Raw genomic sequence first — 20,621 nt, forward strand, 5'->3', positions numbered from 1 at the left:
AGAACAAAAGGGAAGGTCTGGGAGGGGTGAAGAGACATTAAGAGATAGCCAAGGCGAGACGAGATGGTAATAGGACAAGTAAAGAGACAAAGGATGGCTCTAGATGAAGTGTGAAATGCGCTGGCAGAATGAGAGACAGCTGCCATGTGGGAGAGAAAAAAAAAAGAAAAAGGCACAAACCAAAAGTGTGGATAAAAAATATAGAAAAATATAATAGGGGCTGAGGTTATGATCTGAAATTGTTGAACTCGATATTGAGTCCAGAGGGCTGTAAAGTGCCTAATCGGAAGATGAGGTGCTGTTCCTCGAGCTTACGCTGAGCTTCCGTGGAACAATACAAGAGCCCGAGTACGGTGAGGTCTGAGTGGGAATGGAGCAGTGAATTGAAATGACAGGTGACCGGAAGCTCGGGGTCACCCTTACGGACTGAACGGAGGTGTTCCGCAAAGCGGTCACCCAATCTGCGTTTGGTCTCCCCAATGGGAGAATGTCTCCGTCTCCGCCGCATCTGCTCAGACGATGCCACCTTCCACACCAGTGCTTCCGACATGTCTTCCTTTTTCCTCAACCGAGGATTCCCCTCTACTGTGGTTGACACGGCCCTCGACCGTGTCCGTTCTATCTCCCATACCTCTGCCCTCACCCCTTCCCCTCCCTCCCAGAACCACGATAGGGTTCCCCTTGTCCTCACCTTTCACCCCACCAGCCTCCACATTCAACAGATCATCCTCCGCCATTTCCGCCACCTCCAACGTGATCCCACCACCAAACGCATCTTCTCCTCCCCTTTCAGCATTCCGTAGGGACTGCTCCCTCCAGGACACCCTAGTCCACTCCTCTATCACCCCCAGCACCCCTTCCCCTTCGCCCGGCACCTTCCCGTGCAAGCACAGGAGTTGCAACACCTGCCCTTATACCTCCCCCCTTCCCACTGTCCAGGGCCCCAAACACCCCTTCCAGGTGAAACAGCGATTTACTTGTACTTCTTGCGATCGAGTATACTGTATTCGCTGCTCACGATGTGGTCTCCTCTACATTGGGGAGACCAAACACAGATTGGGTGACCGCTTTGCGGAACACCTCCGTTCAGTCCGTAAGGGTGACCCCGAGCTTCCGGTCGCCTGTCATTTCAATTCACTGCCCCATTCCCACTCAGACCTCACCGTCCTTGGCCTCTTGCATTGTTCCACGGAAGCTCAGCGTAAACTCGAGGAACAGCACCTCATCTTCCGATTAGGCACTTTACAGCTTTCTGGACTCAATATCGAGTTCAACAATTTCAGATCAGAACCTCGGCCCCTATTACATTTTTATATATTTTTTATCCACACTTTTGGTTTGTGCCTTTTCCTTTTTTTCTCTCTCCCACATGGCAGCTGTCTTTCACTCTGCCAGCGCATTTCACACTTCATCTAGAGCCATCTTTTGCCTCTTTACTTGTCCTATTACCATCTCGTCTTGCCTTGAATATCTCTTAATGTCTCTTCACCCCTCCCAGACCTTCCCTTTTGTTCTTTCATCCCCTCCCCCATTTCCCAGCCCCCAAACTTGCTTCTTAATCTGTTTCATTTCCTGCTTTTTTCCCAGTCCCGACGAAGGGTCTTCGACCCGAAACGTTAACTCTGTTTCTCTTTCCACGGATGCTGCCTGGCCTGCTGAGTTTTTCCAGCATTTTCTGTTGTTATTTACAATCACTTAAAGATAGATTGACTGATCATTCTTTATATTTGAAAGTAGATTGGTTCATTCACCTCATATCTGTTTGTGGGACTCTGCTGGAGAAGAATGGATGCATTTGTCCACCTAACAATCACTGCACTTCAGAAAGTACATCACTTTAAGATGTTTTGATGTGAAAGGTGTTAAAGCCATTACTTACAAATAAAATATTGAAAATAAAATCAGTGACTTTCATATGGACAAAAAAGTTTAAAGAACAATCAGCTCTGTCTAACAAACATATTACACAACCACTTAGTTATTAATTTCTGAAGTACAATTTAGATGAACAAAAATAATATGCTACCTGCATGTAGCTACAGGTTTTGGAAGAACCACTCCTGCTGTGTACACTGCCTGAAAGATCCCTTCCAAATTCACCCTTCGTGTAATTTCACGGATCAAAACTGGTGCAACACGTTTCGACCGCAGCTTCTTGTGCACACAAAGAAAATTGATCTCTACCATCTTCTTCTCACTGACAAAAACAATGACAGAACATTAAATTATGCATTTGAGGTAAAAATAAGTATTAGGAAACTGACCATAAAGATTCTTAGTGTCTTCACGACTGTAATCTTAAATATTCTAATAAAAGACCCAACATACAGTATTATACTAGGTTAGACTATATCTCTCAGTGGAAATACTATCTTTCATCTGTGTGACATTATTTTGAATCAACTTGAAACAAATGCACTGAAGTGTTTTCTAATGATGAATAAATGTCTATAAAAGTAGGATTAAACAAATATATGGAATTAGAACATTTTATTTCATGTATTCTTTCAAAGAAAACTGCAATGTACATCTCACAACAAGCACCAGCCAGACTGCTGCATTGCCAATGAAAACCATTTTATAGATACTACACAGATTAACAAGCTAAACAACCAATCAATCAGTGGATTCTTTCCACTAAATTAAAATGACCTGCATAATCTGTACAATTGCAGATCATTTAAAATGTATTTATATGTAGCATACTGGCACTTGAATAACAATGGCCCGGAACTTGCGGTGGCCGTTATTACCCCTTTGAAAGTGACTGCAACTTCAGGATTTAGCACATGCGCATCCTAACGCAGAAATCCTGAAGTTGCGGTCAGTCATTCGCTGCTCCGACACTGGCTGCGCTGTGGTCTCCCTCCACCAACCCACCCCACCCACCCCCCCCCAACCAACCCAGCAATCAGTGAAACGGATGAAAACTTGGGCTTTTCCGCAGTAATAGCGCTGTTAAATACCCCATTAAGCGTTAGACCTTGTTGGATTAGGTGCAACTTGGGTTCAACAGCGTAGTGACTGCTAAATAAAGGTTATGGTCCTGAGAAAGTAATTTAAATTTTGTGGAGTGTCAAATTTCTCCATAATGATGAAAGGTACAACTTTTAAGAAACCTTAAAAAAAATTATTTTCTTAAAAAGATTGTTCATATTTATTTCAGGTTTAATTTTTCCTCATGTGAGAGCCCCAATCTTGGGTTTTGGTCTCAATAACATTTTTAAAAAGTCAGAATAAAAGGAGCTTCTTTACTTCCTGGTTCCCGTCTGTGCGAATTCTGCATTGTGATTGGCTGCTTAGATAGCTTGGTGACATCACAGCAGCTTGGGCTGCTGATCTCAATTGAACATCGAAAAAGCCAAACTTCTCACCACAGAGATCGCAATATCTTTGTGGGCAGCTTTCTTCGGGGCCAGCAGCAAACGCCATTGTTTCTTGTAGCCACAATGGTGTTACTATTGCTATGCTATCCATACTGCAAATATGGCTTAAGGCAACATGCTCATCTTCAACAAACCTTTTATATTATTGCACATACGTATATAAAAGACCTAGCCTTGGTACATGCAGACAAAAGGAAATTTAGGCAAGGTGAATAATTTACATTTGACCACCATGTCCTCTGCAGCCAACCCAGGTTAAGGAATGTTGTGGTGGTGTAGTTATTTACTGAGTTTAGAGATTGTATTGCTAGGAAATGTTGTTGGGAGTGAGAAACCATCCCCAAATGATTGCAAGCACATTACCATCAAGTCAGCTCATGTCCTTGTCAGAAGCTTCTGTCAGCTGAGTGAATGTTGTCACAAACTGACACTGGCCAGGATCTGACACTAAGCCGCATGGAAGCATTAGAAACATCACAATTGAGCAGGCTCCAATGCCAACAGGAGCTGAATGGCAACATAAAAATTGCGGCAGGTTGACACTTGAGTGCCAGTATCAAGCGCTCATAGATTTGAAAATGTGGAAAATGGCCATGTTAGGAAATAATCTGTATATAAGGGTATAATGTAACACCAGCTTGTAAGAGGTCCTAACCATACAACCTAAACTTATACAAACACATTATAAACATTTTAAACAAACACATTACTTCATCTCTCAAAAGGTTAGAGAAAAATAAAAAAAGGAATTCAATAATAAAAAAATGATGGCAGTTTTACAGCAATCAAATTTTAGTTCAGTAGTAAAAAGACGCTTTCAAAATAAAACAGCCTTGTGAAACAATTAAAGGATATTCAAAACAGATGAAATAGAATGAGAACCTACATTTCATAAATACGAACATTGGCAGGAATGGCACTAATAAACCCCACTAATTTTCTGTTTGATGATACACGAACTCCACAGTGCCACTGTGGTAACCAGCCTGGAGGACGAAGAGCCCTGTAAGAATATGCATCTTTTAGATCAACAATCCTAATTAATCTTAAATTAAAGTAAAAGTCACAAAAGGCAGCATTAAGTAGAATTGTGTACTCACCACTGTAAAAACTGAGGCGAATAATCAAATCTAAACATATTGTCGTCATCTTCCACATAATTTTCATTTAACAATGTATACAACTCTTTCAGCTGCAAGCAAAAACAGCTGGGTAAAGCTCAATTCAGAAACAGAACACATTAATAATTTATGCCTCATACCAGTCACTGAATATGCAATTTTTAGAATTTGTGAAAAATGTTCAGTATGCAACAGTTTCATAATACTGGTCAGAAACTGTGATGCAGGTTCCAGTTTCATTTACAAAAATAAATGGATAAATATTTTCCATGATGGCAGTTGAAATGTATAATTATGTGAGCTTATGGCAAAAAAGCTAGGTATAGTGAAGCTTACTACTACTTACTAACCTGGGTCATGTAAGGAAAGGGGAGCGCCAAATCAGTTTTATTCTGGATTAATCTTATTGATATTTGAACTAATATTACAGATGGTCTTTTTATTTTTTTTAAATAAAATTTGGTGTGAATTCTACACTCAACAAGGAATCCCAGTACTGGGAATTATACAATTTCTACTTTGTGCACTAATGCAAGAATCAAGCACAGTGCAGATAAAACTCCCTTCACTGTCCCAAACATAAAATAGCGATTCCTGCTATAGGAAGAAACTCACATTATAGGGTGAATTCTTTCAAATTCCTTCAATTGCTATTTACACAATAGCGCAGATAATGGCCCGTAATTTCCGATGCCTACGGGTGTGCACACACCCATAGGGACCTCGCAAGTGCCGGTTTCAGGCATGCAAAGTGCTTGCGCTGAAAACCGGCATTTCCGATCTGTCAAGAATCCTCTTGACAGATCGGACGTCTGCCCCGGAGAAGGGCCTCTGCGGGTGGAGAGTTCCGCTTTCTGCAGAACCTCCGCCCGCTGAAGTCCTTAAAAATCTTACACCTGGTAAAAGCAGGCGTAAGGCCTGCTTTTACCAGCATAAGAGTTTAAAAAAGTAAAAAACAATGTTTTTTCCCCACTCATTTATAATTTAAAAAATACTTTTTTTTAAAAAGTAATTTTATTTTTAGCCCCGTAAAAAACTTTAAATTTTTTAATTTTTGTTTAAAATATTTCATTTAATAATGTAATTTTAACTAAATTTAAAAACGTGATTTAAAAAAAAAATTACTTAATGTTTTGATGTGTTTTTGGGGGTGATCTCCATTCATACTTTTGACAGGTCTACCTGTCAAAAGTATGAAGGGAGATTCCCTTCTCCCATTGGCTCCCCATGACCCAGGTGATCCCAGGGACGTTTGCAAACCGCATGTGCCCCTGGGATAGGTGGGCCCTGCGCATTTCGTTGTGGAGAGGCCCAGGAGCGGAAATGGCTGGACCTCTGGAGCCCTCAGGTAAGGGCGTAGATTCTTTCCAGATCAGAGGCCTCCGCACACAAGAAGCCTCCAATCGGAAAATACGGGCAGATACTTAAACTGTACTATCAAGAGTAATAAGCAAGCAACATAACTAAGACAAGGAGATTTGTTCTCTGTTCATGTGGCCAATAACATTGTCTATTAAAATCCTTGAGACAAAATATATCAGCAACAGCATACCCTCCTACTACTGCACTCAAAAAACATATATGGGTGATAAGTTTGTGTAGATAAAGTTAATTTCACAGCCACATTTATAGGACAGGTTTATAAAATTAATTATATGTCAAAACAATCTACAAAAATTGGATTTATTTGGTGCAATTGGTCAGATTGCCGTAAATTTTGTTAGAATGTAGTACCCAATTAAATATTTTGAAGGGAATCACTGTTGTAATGTAGAGAAATGCAACAGTCAATTTGTGTACAGCAAGGTTCCACAAACAGCAATGAGATTAATGACCAGATAATGTTTTAGTGGTGTTGGTTGAGGGATAAATGTTAGCCAGGACAAATGTAATTCAGTAATCCTCCATTATACTGGCTATGGCTGTTTCTTGAAATAATTTACAAAGCCACTTTAGGTACCACTATACAATACACACTCCTAAACTTAATGGTAAATCCTGATCCAACTTCACCTACACAATTTCACAAGTGTTGCATTTCAATTCCCCACATGAATTATCCCAATGGCCTCTTCAATTTAGCATCTTTGTGCAGTGGGCTCATATCTTCTGGGACATAGATTGTGAATTCTCAAATTTATTTCAACAGAATTCTTCCCAGCAGAGAGAAAGGACTTTCATCTCAACAGTCTGTGTTCCACACCTTCTCCGATTCTAACCCACTACAATATCCAGCCCCATGCCCCTCCCAGCTACATTACCCACACTGTCTTGCTCTCACAGCTTGCAACAAGGAATGGGGAGAGGATAATGTACAAATAATATGCAAACTGAATTTTAGTTAAGATGATCATCATAGTTATAAGAAAAAGAAAACATAACTAGCAGTGACCTTTTACAAATTTAACATGTTTGAACTACAAACCTCTTCAGAACTGCCCATATCCAGAGTATCCCACATGAAGCCCTGAGGCAAAGAATATGGCTCTTGACGGATATTCTCTTTATCTGGCTCAATGGAACCATGAGTTGTCACAACTTCATCTATAGGGACCAAAATAGAAAACACTTTCATAAATGCACTGCAAACACAATGTACCAATTACTTAATGTAGATGTTAACAGAAATCAACTATATTTAGATGGAGTGCAATGGAGACTAGGTAAGCAGGCAATTTTTCTGAGACAAGCTGTTAAACCATAAAATTAAATTTGTATAGCTGAATTTCACACAATACATAACCCAATTAACAGGCTTTTTAAATGTATTCTACTTTAAAAGACTAATGTTCAATTTGGTAGTACAGGTAGACTACCTTTTATCCGAACTTCCGAAAACCGAAGGTTTTTTCGTTCAGCGTAAGTCGTGCGCACGACCCCGACCCCCGCCGCCGACCCCCCGCGGACCCCCCCCCCCGACCCTGACTCCCGCCGACCCCCCCCCCCCGCCGACCCCGACCCCCGCCGACCCCCACCCCCGACGACAAATTTCCCAGTCTTATAAAATACCTTCCGAAATCCGAAATTTTCCAAAAACCGAAACATGGCTGGTCCCGAGGTTTTCGGATAAAGGATAGTCTACCTGTATCTGCAAGTTTTTTTTTTTTATAAAGTGTTTACACTTGGTGCTTCTGTAGTTCAGTTTGTGAGAGTGACACTCAAGTGTCATTCCCTCCTTTCCCCACCTTGTTCAGTGTTAAAATTAGAATTATAGACCGATTTTCTTTGCGTGGATCTACAATACTGCAATCAAGATAAGGGAGCTGTTTTAGCAATGTAAACGTTGTAAGGGAGTCAGTGCACGGACATCACTTTCCTGTTACCCGAATTACAGAAGTGCCAAAAGTAAATTCCACCCGCAGTTTTCCTCTCAGGAATATAATTTTGAGAAATAAATCATTTAGATGTTGGATACTTTCTATATACAATTCTTGCAGAACTGCAAATAGATATTATACACTTACATGTTCAGCTCTCCATAGCTCATGATAAATTGATATATGAATTCACTAACAACAAATAATCCTTTATGGAAAAAGATATGACGTGATTGCACTTGTGCTTCTGAACTCAGTGCATGAAGATTAAATCAGAATTATAAAATAACTTTGTGACAGTCAAATATACACTTAAAGTGTAAGGAATGAGAAAACAATTTAAGAATGGTAATCAACCAGTCCCTAAAAGGCATCAAAGGGCACAAACCAGCATTTAATAAGGGAAACAAAGTATTACGCTGCATTAACGTCCAAGCAAGTTAGTGCAACCATACAACTGTTGGAATATCACCAGTTTTTGTTGTTTTACCTCCAAATAAAACTATCGATACACTTGAAATACAAAAGCAAGCACCAGGGAAAACTTCTGGATTCCAAATACTGCTACAATGGTAGACCCGAGATTAGATGGCACAGTAGAGGAAAAGTAGATTGAGATACGACAGGATTCAGGCCAAGAGGACACAGAAAGGTTAGCTAAATGGGGACAGACAGTTGGCAGCAGCAACTTAATGTGGAAAAGTGCGAGGTAATATATTTTGGGAGGAAAAACAAGGAATGAATATATATCCTCAATGGAATGACATTGAAGGGTGTGAATAGACAGAGAGCTTGAGGTTCAATATACAATTCCGTGAAAGTGCAAGTGTGTAGACAAAATCATAATAAGGCCGACAGCATTTTGGGTTTATAAATAGGTGCATATAGTACAAGAGTAAATAAGTAATGATAAACTGATACAAAACTTTGCTTAGGCCGAGTTAAAATTATTGCAGAAAGGGCATTAAGGGTGTGCAGAATTTACAATGTAGATTTACCAGGATGATTACAGGGGCAGGAAATTATAGTAATGAGGAGAGACTTGAAATACTGGGGCTATTTCCACTGATGCATAGAAGACTAAGAAGAGATTTAATAAAGGTTTTTTAAATTATGAAGGGTTTCGATAGATTGAATAGGGAAAGACTATTTCCTCTGATTGGGGAGGCTGTGATGAGGGATCATCAATTTAAAATTGTCATTAAGAGAGTGAGGAGAAACTTTAGGACAAATTTTGTTGTTTAAATGGGTTGTTAGAACATGGAGTGATTGAGGCAGTAATCACTGGATTAAATATTTAAAAGGATATGGGGAGAGAGCAGGGCAGTGGGATTAGTATTGAACCTCTCTTTTAAAAAAAACTGGTATGGACTCAACAGGCTGAATGGTCTCTTTTCTGTGCTATAAACGTCAATGGTTCGATGATATAACGAAAGATGAGGTTTGATTGAAAGGCAGAATATAGAGAGGTCACAACTGGAAACAGGACTAAAGCATTAGTTCAAATTAAGCTGGCATTTAGGAGAAATTTTTTGATAGAGAGAGATTTGGAACTGATTGCTATTCAATTAATGCTGTTTCGTCTATAGCTAGTGCCAAGCTAGATATCCCCTGGAATCAGTCTTATTTTTACATATGGAACTTTATGGTCCAAAGTGGCTTTGCTAGAATGCTCATAGTGGATGCTCCCTACTCCTGCTCCTATTTCTTATGTTCTTATTAGTAATTCTAGAATTCTTTAAAAAGATGCAGCAAAATAAGTTATGCCAAAACAAATCTGCCAAGCAAACCTTTCTTTTTTTTAAAAACTTGCCATTAGCTCATCTCACTGGGTTTCAATATTCTGTATGAACATCAACATATTTGAACAAAAACAGGTTTAAGTTTCACGGGGTTGCGTGGGCCAATCAAAATACCGCGCATGCGCGGTTTTTACTTTGAAAAGCCGGCTGCGCAGGATCCCTGGAGCAGTGCGCCGCACACCTTACAGGGAACACTGCTGCCCATCTCTAGTTGCCCCGAGAAGATGGTGGTAACTGAGTGGCTTGCTATGCCATTTCAGAGGGTAGTTAAGAGTCAACCACATTGGTGTGAGACCAGAGTGATATATAGGCCGAACTGGGTAAGGATGGCAGGTTTTCTTCCCCAAAGGACATTACTAAACCAGTTTTACAGTCACTTTTAATGACACCAGCTTTTTAAAAACTGAATTCAAATTCTCATGGTAGGATTTGAGCTCTTGTTCTCTGGATTACTAGTCCAGTAACATTACATTGTTCATAACTTATCTTAACCAACCAAATGTTGGACCTTTTCTATGATTCTTGCTTAGGAATCCTCCTTTTACTGTAAGAGTTCCTGAGCTGAAACTGCACCCTCCACAACAACAGAAGACTCCTATATATACTGTAGTCAGTCAGAGTATGTGTTAAACGTACTAAGTTTGGGTACCGGTTGGGTGTCCCAGAAGTGGTATCTGTGCTGACTTGCCTCCTCCAGATTCTTGGCAGGGCCTTGGCATGCTGTGAGCAATTCCATGGCTCTTTGAATGTCCTGTAGTTTTTGCATTGGAACAGAGGGATTCTAGTGAGAAAAAACATCAGGTTAAAAAACAGAAGTTTAAAAAAAGTAACGTGCCTTAGGATGTTTCACTACATTAATGCAACTTGTAGTTATCTAAATCAACCTGCAACCTACTCATTTTGTCTATATTATCTTACTCCTGTATACATTTTCATGGTATCTGAAAATTTACAAATAGTTCCATTAATGCCTTCATCTAAATTAATGAAAATAATAAACAGCAATGGAACCAACAGAGTTGTACGGAATCACACTTTGACCAAATCCCATTCAGATCCACTACCATTAATGATAATCCTCTACTGGGCCAAACAATTTGGAAAGTCACAAATTAAATCTCAATCTGAACTAACTGGTCCTCGTCAGAACAGAAATGGAATACTACAATTGGCCTCAGCAACCCTCGGATGGCAGGGGAGGGAGACTTCCTCCCATTCCTGATCGCTATCCAACAACAGTCTTCTCTATTCCCTCCCTCCACTAAAGTGCACATCCAGATGTTAGGTGAGGCAAAGGTCAAGCTTAACTACTTTGGTCCCACTGTCTATAAGCTCACATATGAAAAATGCTCGCTTCAGCAGAGTCAGGAGGTCTCTGTTGCCCGTGAAATCACTCTTAACATGATTTGCTCCATTCAGAAGAGATTAAGGGGTGGAAAGTTATAAAACTGAAGGAGGGATAACAGACATAGTGCTCATATATGCATAAGTCAGAAGCTGATCTCCATACACAGGGAAGTTAACACTGTGCTGGGGAGGCAGGGAAGAGAAGGGAATGTTGGGGATGCAAGTGGCTATATATTTTGGAACTTGGGATTCAGAAGTACAGGAAACTTTGGTTTATCCGGAGGTTAACTGTCCGGAATGCTCGAGCCACCGGCAAAATTCAGGAGTCGGTTAGTAAGTTTTTTTTCTTTTCTTTGCTTTTTTTTCCACTAGTCAGGCTCTGCAAGGTCTAGCTAAAGCTGTTGCTTAGCTACAGAGACGCTTGCAAGCTATGGCCGACTGTTTAGAAGCAACAGGGTTTGTTGCTAGATACGGAGCTAAAAAGCTTCCGTATGTTTTAACATTAGCGCTGGTTTGTCCGGCAGTTTTGATGGGACGGCAACAGCTCGGTCCCATCGGTGCCGGATATCACAAAGTTTCCTGTAAATTTACTCCGCAAAGGCTACTGCAATGCCAAACTCAGGAAATGGGTTTTGGGCAAAGGTAAGTTCAAAAACATTTAAGTTTAGGTTTTCAAAAGGAAAATCAAATAAGTATGTAAATCCAAAGTCTATCACAGACGGAACAGTGTGCCCAAAATCTTCCAATGTGTGTTGGCAGCGGACAAGCTTCCTTGTTGTTGCGCGAACTCAGAACATTTATGACAACAAATTATATTGGTTTAATCAGCATCACTTTAACAATGACCAACTTTCTTTCTTCCTCTATTCAATTTAAAATCTAATAAAGCATTTTGACCTACAATTTTTTTTCATTTTTATGGGATGTAGGCGTCGCTGGCAAGGCCAGCATTTATTGTCCATCCCTAATTGCCCTTAAGAAGGTGGTGGTGAACTGCCTTCTTGAACCGCTGCAGTCCGTGTGGTGAAGCTACTCCCACAGTGCTGTTAGGTAGGGAGTTCCAGGATTTTGACCCAGTGACGATGAAGGATCGGCGATATACTTCTAAGTCAGGATGATGTGTGACTTGGAGGGGATTTGGAGGTGGTGGTGTTCCCATGTGTCTGCTGCCCTTGTCCTAGGTGGAAGAGGTCGCGGGTTTGGGAGGTGCTGCCGAAGAAGCCTTGGCGAGTTGCTGCTGTGCATCTTGTAGGTGGTACATACTGCAGCCACGGTACGCCAGTGGTGGAGGGAGTGAATGTTTAAAGTGATAGAGGGGGTGCCAATCAAGCGAGCTGCTTTGTCCTGGATGGTGTCGAGCTTCTTGTGTGTTGTTGGAGCTGCACTCATCCAGGCAAGTGGAGAGTATTCCATCACATTCCTTACTTGTGCCTTGTAGATGGTGGAAAGGCTTTGTGGAATCAGGAGGTGAGACACTCGCCGCAGAATACCCAGCCTCTGACCTGCTCTTGTTGCCACAGTATTTATGTGGCTGGTCCAGTTAAGTTTCTGGTCAATGGTATCCCCCAGGATGTTGATGGTGGGGGATTCGGTGATGGTAATGCTGTTGAATGTCAGGGGGCAGTGTTTACTCTTGCTTGGAGATAGTCATTGCCTGGCACTTCTGTGGCGCGAATGTTACCTGCCACTTATCAGCCCAAGCCTGAACGTCGTCCAAGTCTTGTTGCACGCGGGCATGCACTGCTTCATTATCTGAGGAGTTCTGAATGGCACTGAACACTGTGCAGTCATCAGCGAACATCCCCATTTCTGACCTTATGTTGCAGGGAAGGTCATTAATGAAGCAGCTGAAGATGGTTGGGCCTAGAACACAGCCCTGAGGAACTCCTGCAGCGATGTCCTGGGGCGGTGATGATTGACCTTCAATCACCACAACCATGTTCCTTTGTGCTAGGTATGACTCCAGCCAGTGGAGCGTTTTCCCCGATTCCCATTGACTTCAATTTTACTAGGGCTCCTTCATGCCACACTCGGTCAAATGCTGCCTTGATGTCAAGGGCAGTCACTCTCACCTCACCTCTGGAATTCATCTCCTTTGTCCATGTTTGGACCAAGGCTGTAATGAAGTCGGCAGCCAAGTGGTCTTGGCGGAACCCAAACTGAGCATCAGTGAGCAGGTTATTGGTGAGTAAGTGCCGCTTGATAGCACTGTCGATAACACCTTCCATCACTTTGCTGATGATTGAGTAGACCGATGGGGCGGTAATTGGCCGGGTTGGATTTGTCCTGCTTTTTGTGGACAGGACACACCTGAGCAGTTTTTCCACATTGTCGGGTAGATGCCAGTGTTGTAGCTGTACTGGAACAGCTTGGCTAGAGGCGCGGCTAGTTCTGGAGCACAAGTCTTCAGCACGATAGCCGGGATGTTGTCAGGGTCCATAGCCTTTGCTGTATCCAGTGCGCTCAGCTGTTTCTTGCTATCACATGGCGTGAATCGAATTGGCTGAAGACTGGCTTCTGTGATGGTGGGGACCTCGGGAGTAGGCCGATATGGATCATCCACTCGGCACTTCTGGCTGAAGATGGTTGCAAATGCTTCAGCCTTGTCTTTTGCACTCATGTGCTGGGCTCCACCATCATTGCGGATGGCGATATTCATGGAGCCTCCCTACTGAGATGACACATCAGTGTATGAGAATATGTGGGGTTTCTATTTTTTAATGAGAATGACCATGAGTAAATTCTTTATCAAGTTTGGTGAAGGTCTAACAAAATTTGGTATGCATCAGGCTTTGTACCCAGTAACATCAAGCACTCTCAGGTCAGCTGTAGTATCAAGCAGGCACAGTAACGGTTTTAAATATTTAAAAAATTGTGTATCTCATGAATTTGGGGAGTAGAATAGATGGCCCAATAACACCACAAGATAGTTAAAGATGAGGAAACCCATTCAGTCCATCTAGTTTCATCCATCTAGAAGGAAACTAACATTCCCCCATTGCAGCATCTAATTGCTAATTGTCTCTTAAACGTTTCTAACGTTTTTGTCTCCAGTACGCCATCTGGAAGTCCATTCTACATGTTGATCATTTTGCGTGAAGAACTTTCAATCCTAAATTTCTAGTTTAAAGCAGTGTCACTTGTCCTACTCTCACAATTTAATTTTAATTTAAAGTAATATTCCAGATTTACCTTTTCCATTCTCTTAACCATCGTACAGGAAACTTTGTGTTATCCGGAGGCTAAATGTCCGGCAAGCTCGAGCCACCGGCAAAAATCAGGAGCCGTTTTTTTTCTTTTCGTTTCTTTTCATTGCTTTTTTCTCAACAGTCAAGCTCTGCAAGGTCTGTAGCTAAGCAACAGCTTCAGCTAGAGACGCTTGCCGACTGTTTAGAAGCTGTTGCTAAGCAACAGGGTTTGTTGATTCACACAGAGCTGAAAATCTCCGTATGTTTCAACATTAGCGCTGGAGTGTCCGGCAGTTTTGAGGGAACGGCAACAGCTCGGTCCCGTCGGTGCCGGATAGCACAAAGTTTCCTGTATATACCTCTGAGATTACTTCCCCGGCTGAAAAGCTCACATTTCTCAGTGTTTCCTCATCACTCAGATCCTGGACACTACGGGTTTATATAGCATCTTTCATGACTTCAGGCCAAGGTGCTTTACAGCCAACAAAGTACTTTGGAAGTGTAGTCACAGTAATGTAGGACATGCAGCAGTCAACTTGCACATAGCAAGGTCCCACAAACAGCAATGAAATAAATGACCAGATCTTCTGTTTTAGGTGTTGGTTTAGGGATAAATGTTGACCATGACACCAGGAGACCAGGGATGAGAGGGACGCGTTCCACTGACTCCTAGCTCTCTTTTCTTTGGCCACTTGATCTTGAGAAGCACAAAAATTAAAATTAAAACTTTACAACATAACCTCTCCATACAGAGTGATGATACTGTCAAGAGTGTTTAAGTAAAACTGTATAAAGTTCTGTAGCCAGTGTTCCATACTGAGGTTTTACATTGCTACAGGATGCTGGATTGTAGCTCCAGTGGCAAATGTTCTTGGCATAATCATGAAGACCTGGCTTAGATGCCAATCACTGTAGTGTTCTTCTGGCTTTAACCTTGCCAAGCCAGACTATATATATGATGCTGTAGAGGATGGAGGAATGGAGTAGGCAAATTTTATCAAACCAGTGAATGTTGGATAGGATTGGGCAGTGCATGACTGAGGTGTACCCCATGGAAATGGGATGCAAGGATTCACTACCAAGACTCTCACATTCACAATGAGCATATCATTGGGGTAGCAGGCGACATCCATCCGGAACCTGTGAAACCGTACCAAGCATTAATCAAAAGAGGAAGGAAGAAATGGAGAGAAAACTAGGAATACAAATCTACTGATTGTGACCAATATGGACAAACGTTTTAAAGAATTTCCTCTCTTCTAGCAATCATTGTCATCTGTATAGCTTGAAACTGATTAAAAAGCCAACTAATTAAGAGTTTGGTATCATAACATTTTTTAAAGATTTACAACATGGACTTCTCAGTTCAGAAAATTAGACCATTTGTCCATCGGATTCTGTATTTGCCTGCAGTGATTCAACAACTTTTTCTTAATACTGTAGATTGCTTTGCTTGCTACAACCAGCAAACTGAAAATTTCAACAAAGAAAAGATTGCTTAGAAATAGATTTTGAACCATTGAGAAAAGACTGACTTGCATTGAGTACAGAAGAGTTCCTCGCTGAAAGAAAAAGGTGAAAAAAAACTCAACCAGCAGTACATCATCTAGCAACCGATTATATGCAAAATCCAACAGAGGTAAAAAAAAAACACAGCTGAAGACTGAATTTAAAAGGAATTGGCCAAGACCATGGCTACAGTCAACCCAGTGTGCACACTGCATTGTACAACTGTAGAAACGGAAAATGTACAGAGCTTCAAGAAGAACATTTGTAAATATGAACACTTAAAAGATTGGTGTTCCCTGGAGCTTAAAGGACTTGCCCCAAAATTAAATTCCCTTGAAGAAAATTATTTTTGATTTTATTGCTGAAATGGTGCATCTCCTCTTGCCTGCAGAATGCAACAACTGATGTATATAAAGCTGCATTTTTATAAGAAACTGTCAACTTCTACAGCAAATAGTGCTCCCAACAGACAAGGACTGCAGATTCATTCAAAAATTTACTATTCTGATTTAATCTGCTACATATTTGATTTGGTACACAGAAGTACTGACACAATTGAATGAAATTGGGGAATAATAGTTGCGAGAGTCTAGGCAGTGAATCCAACTAAAAAAAAGATAGTTGTGGGTTTATGCCAAATCTGCAACTATGCTCTCAGTAGAAGCCGGTTATTGATGCATGCAGCATCTGCACTAACAGTCTTCTCACTTCCAAGTCAGGAGTAAACTAGCAGATAATTTCTCTCCGTTCGAAGCACTAGTCAGTTTTGAAGTTTAGCAAACTGTGTTCATGTTAAAAGCTGAAATCACATTTATAGGTACTTCCACTTAAGAAATCAAGCGTTTGAGTTTTTCTTCTTTGTTCTGCATGCATTGTAAACAAATTAATAAAATTAAAAAAAATATGACCTCACTTTTGAAGGAGGCTGTTGAACTTTGATTTCCTGCGAATCTGAAGCAGAGTCTGACTTGGTGCTAGCAGAACTAGGTTTCTCTTTCTTCTTTTTCTGCTTTTTCTTCTTCTTTCTGGCTCCAGTATCCCCTCCAGGACTTCTGTCAGCAAGTTTAGAAAATACAAGGGGAAAAATGGACATTACCACAGTAAATGTTATAAATGTAGTTATGTAGTAATTCATTAACATTGCATACATCAGTACTCTATTGACGCAAGAAAGACAGACAGACTTGCATTAATATACCGCCTTTCACAACCACCGGACGTCCCAAAGCGCTTTACAGCCAACAAAGTACTTTTTGAAGTGTAGTCACTGTTGTAATGTAGAAAGCTATCCATTTCCTTTTTGAATACTTCAACTGTACAACTCAAAATGTGTAGTAGTTACTCCTTAAATTACATTTATAGTAGAACCCTCCGTAGTTCTATACAAAATTGTTTTACATCTACCTATGCAATTTATTTCATTATTTAAAAAAAAACTTTGATCCTATCCCTTTGTATCTCCTAACATTTCCTGCTCAATCCACACTGGTAATGGGACGAATTTAGTGGAAAACCCTAGTATAACAGATGAATTGCACTTCTAACCTTGTACTGACTCTCCAGTACACCAAGTGAAGTCGGCACAGCTCGTTGGAAGCCACCTCCTGATGTTCATTATTAAACAAGTCTATTTAATAGTGCAGGTTAATACAGGGAAAGATAAGATTATGAGATTTGGCAGAAAGTTGATGTGGATTATGTGCTAAATGGGAATGTACTTGAGGTATTGGAGCAGGAGAGAGCTCTAGAGGTTTTAGTGGAAAGGTCACTAAAATCATCAGCACAATGTTACCGAACTGTTAAAAAGCAAACAGAATGTTGTGATGCATAGTAAGGGGTGTAACACAAATACAGCTGTGAAACTGTATTTGGCCCCGTTGAGACCATATCATAGAAACTTACAGCACAGGTGGAGGCCTTTCGGCCTGTCGTGCCTGTGCTAGCTCTTTGAAAGAGCAGTCGTACTTAGTCCCACACCCCCGCTTTTTGTCCGTAACCCTGTAAGTGCCTCATCCTCAAGTCCTGTCCAACTCCCTTTTAAAATTATTTATGGAATCAGCTCCCACCACCTTTTCAGGTAGAGCGTTCCAAATCCTGACAACTCAGTGAAAAAAATTCTCATTTCCCCTCTATTAAAACCTCTCATCATCTTGAAACCCTCTTTGGGTCACCTCTTAACTGTCTCTGTTCTAAAGCAAACAATCCTAACTTTTCCAACCTCTCCTCATAACTGAAGTCGCTCATCCCTGGTAACATCCTGGTAAACCTCCTCTGTACCCTTTCTAAGGCCTTTACATCTTTCCTGAAGTGTGGTGCCCAGAATTGTCATCATTACTCCAGCTGAGGCCTAACTAGAAAGTTCCAGCATGATCTCTTTGCTTTTATATATATATAGATGCCTCTATTTATAAACCCAAGTAACCTATATGCTTTTTTAACCACCTGATCAACTTGCCTGGAGTACTGCATGCAGTTTTAGTCTCCCTGTTTCAAAATAGTCAGTCAGTTATTGGAGAGGGTATAAGGCACAGCGTTTGAGAAACGATCGACGACCCTGGATCTTTTCTCTCTTGAAAAGAGTACACGGAGAGGGGAAATTATAGTGGTGTTTAACATTATGAAAGGTTAGATACATTGGATCCAAATAAGTTCTCTACATAGCAGAAAAACTTAAGTACAAGGGGTCATATTTATAAATTGAAGGATTAAAAAAAGAAAAAAAGGAGAAACTTTTTTTTAAACTGAAAGAGTGGAACAGATTACCAGCACAGGCAGTGGAACAAGAAACCTTAATGGGTTTCAAGAGGAATGAGACAGATTCAGTATCAGTAATGGTGACCATCAAACTATCGGATTGTCATAAAAACCCATTTGGTTCACTAATGTCCTTTAGGGAAGGAAATCTGCCGTCCTTACCCGGTCTGGCCTATATGTGACTCCAGACCCACAGCAATATGGTTGACTCTTAACTGCCCTAGCAAGCCACTCAGTTGTAACAAACCGGTACAGAAAAACAATAAGAATACGGACCACCTGGCATCGACCTCTGCACCAACTTCCGACACGATAATGGCACTCCCAGCCCAGTCGATCACCCATCACCATCCCTGGGTATGTCCTGTCCCACCGACAGGACAGGCTCACCAGCGGAGGCGGCACAGTGGTATCGTCAAGAGGGAGTGGTGCTGGGAGTTCTCAACATTGACTCCGGACCCTATGATGTCTCATGGCTTCAGGTCAAGCATGGGCAAAGAAACCTCGTGCTGATTACTACCTACCACCCTCCCTCAGCTGATGAATCAGTACTCCTCCATGTCAAACACCACTTGGAAGAAGCACTGAGGGTAGCAAGGACACAGAATGTACTCTGGGTGGGGGACTTCAATGCCCATCACCAACAGTGGCTCGGTAGCACCACTACTGACCAAGCCCTGAAGGACATAGCTGCCAGACTGGGCCTGTGACAGGTGGTGAGAGAACCAACATGAGGGAAAAACCTACTTGACCTCATCCTCACCAATCTACCTGTCACAGATGCATCTGTCCATGACAGTATTGGTGGCAGTGACCACCACACAGTCCTTGAGGAAACAAAGACCCGTCTTCACACCGAGGACACCCTCCATCGTGTTGTGTGGCACTACCACCGTGCTAAATAGGATAGATTCAGAACAGATCTAGCAGCGCAAAACTGGGCATCCTTGAGGCGCTGTGGGCCATCAGCAGCAGCAGAATTGTACTTCACCACAATCTGTAACCTCATGGCCCAGCATATCCTTCACTCTACCATTACCATCAAGCCAGGGGACCAACCCTAGTTCAATGAGGAGTGCAGAAGAGCTTGCCAGGAGTAGCACCAGGCGTACCTAAAAATGCGGTGCCAAACCTGGGGAAGCTGCAACACAGGACTACATGCATGCTAAAAAGCGGAAGCAGCATGCTATAGACAGAGCTATGCGATCCCACAACCAATGGATCAGAACAAAGCTCTGCAGTCCTGCCACATCCAATCGTAAATGGTGGAGGACAATTAAACAACTAACGGGAGGAGAAGGATCCATGAACATCCCCATCCTCAATGATGGTGGAGCCCAGCATGCCAGTGCAAAAGAGAAGGCTGAAGCTTTTGCAACCATCTTCAGCCAGAAGTGCAGAGTGGATCATCTATATCATAGAAACATAGAAGATAGGAGCAGGAGTAGGCCATTCGGCCCCTCGAGCCTGCTCCGCCATTCAATGCAATCATGGCTGATCATCCAAATTCAGTACCCTGTACCTGCTCTCTCTCCATATCCCCCGATCCCCCCAGCCTCAAGAAATATATCCAACTCCTTCTTGAATATATTTAATGAATTGGCCTCCACCGCCTTCTGTGGTAGAGAATTCCACAAGTTCACCACTCTCTGGGTGAAGAAATTCCTCCTCATCTCTGTCCTAAATGGCTTACCCCTTATCCTTAGACTGTGACCCCTGGTTCTGGACTCCCCGACCATCGGGAACATCCTTCCTGCATCTAGTCTGTCTAGTCCTCGGCCTCCTCCCGAGGTCCCCACTATCACAGAAGCCAGTCTTCAGCCAATTCGATTCACTCCACGTGATATCAAGAAACGGCTGAGAGCACTGAATACAGCAAAGGCTATAGACCCAACAACATCCCGGCTATCGTGCTGAAGACATGTGCTCCAGGACTAGCCGCGCCTCTAGCCAAGCTGTTCCAGTACAGCTACAACACTGGCATCTACCCGACAATGTGGAAAACTGCCCAGGTATATCTTGTCCACAAAAAGCAGGACAAATCCAATCCGGCCAATTGCTCTCAATCATCAGCAAAGTGATGGAAGGTGTCATCGACAGTGCTATCAAGCGGCAGTTACTCACCAATAACCTGCTCACCGATGCTCAGTTTGGGTTCCGCCAGAACCACTTGGCTCCAGACCTCATTACAGTCTTG

At 41.9% G+C, this 20,621-nt stretch overlaps 1 protein-coding gene across 2 annotated transcripts in view; it reads right to left on the minus strand.

Moving 5' to 3' along the window:
* The window catches only part of nmt2 (N-myristoyltransferase 2), a 57,013-nt gene that overhangs the window by 19,315 nt on the left and 17,077 nt on the right, over positions 1-20,621 (minus strand). The window contains exons 2-7 of one of the 2 annotated variants that reach the window (XM_085987914.1): positions 16,584-16,719; positions 10,263-10,407; positions 6,933-7,051; positions 4,487-4,578; positions 4,273-4,389; positions 2,027-2,197 (exon numbers count right to left, since the gene is read on the minus strand). In XM_085987914.1, the coding sequence (XP_085844040.1) occupies positions 2,027-2,197; positions 4,273-4,389; positions 4,487-4,578; positions 6,933-7,051; positions 10,263-10,407; positions 16,584-16,719 (780 nt within the window). Of the gene's footprint in view, positions 1-2,026; positions 2,198-4,272; positions 4,390-4,486; positions 4,579-6,932; positions 7,052-10,262; positions 10,408-16,583; positions 16,723-20,621 lie in introns of both variants that reach the window. The other variant, XM_085987913.1, reaches the window with a different exon arrangement.

Source organism: Somniosus microcephalus, chromosome 5 (genome assembly GCF_052327205.1).
Source record: "Somniosus microcephalus isolate GS21.2 chromosome 5, FLI_Smic_1.0, whole genome shotgun sequence".
NCBI lineage: Eukaryota > Metazoa > Chordata > Chondrichthyes > Squaliformes > Somniosidae > Somniosus > Somniosus microcephalus.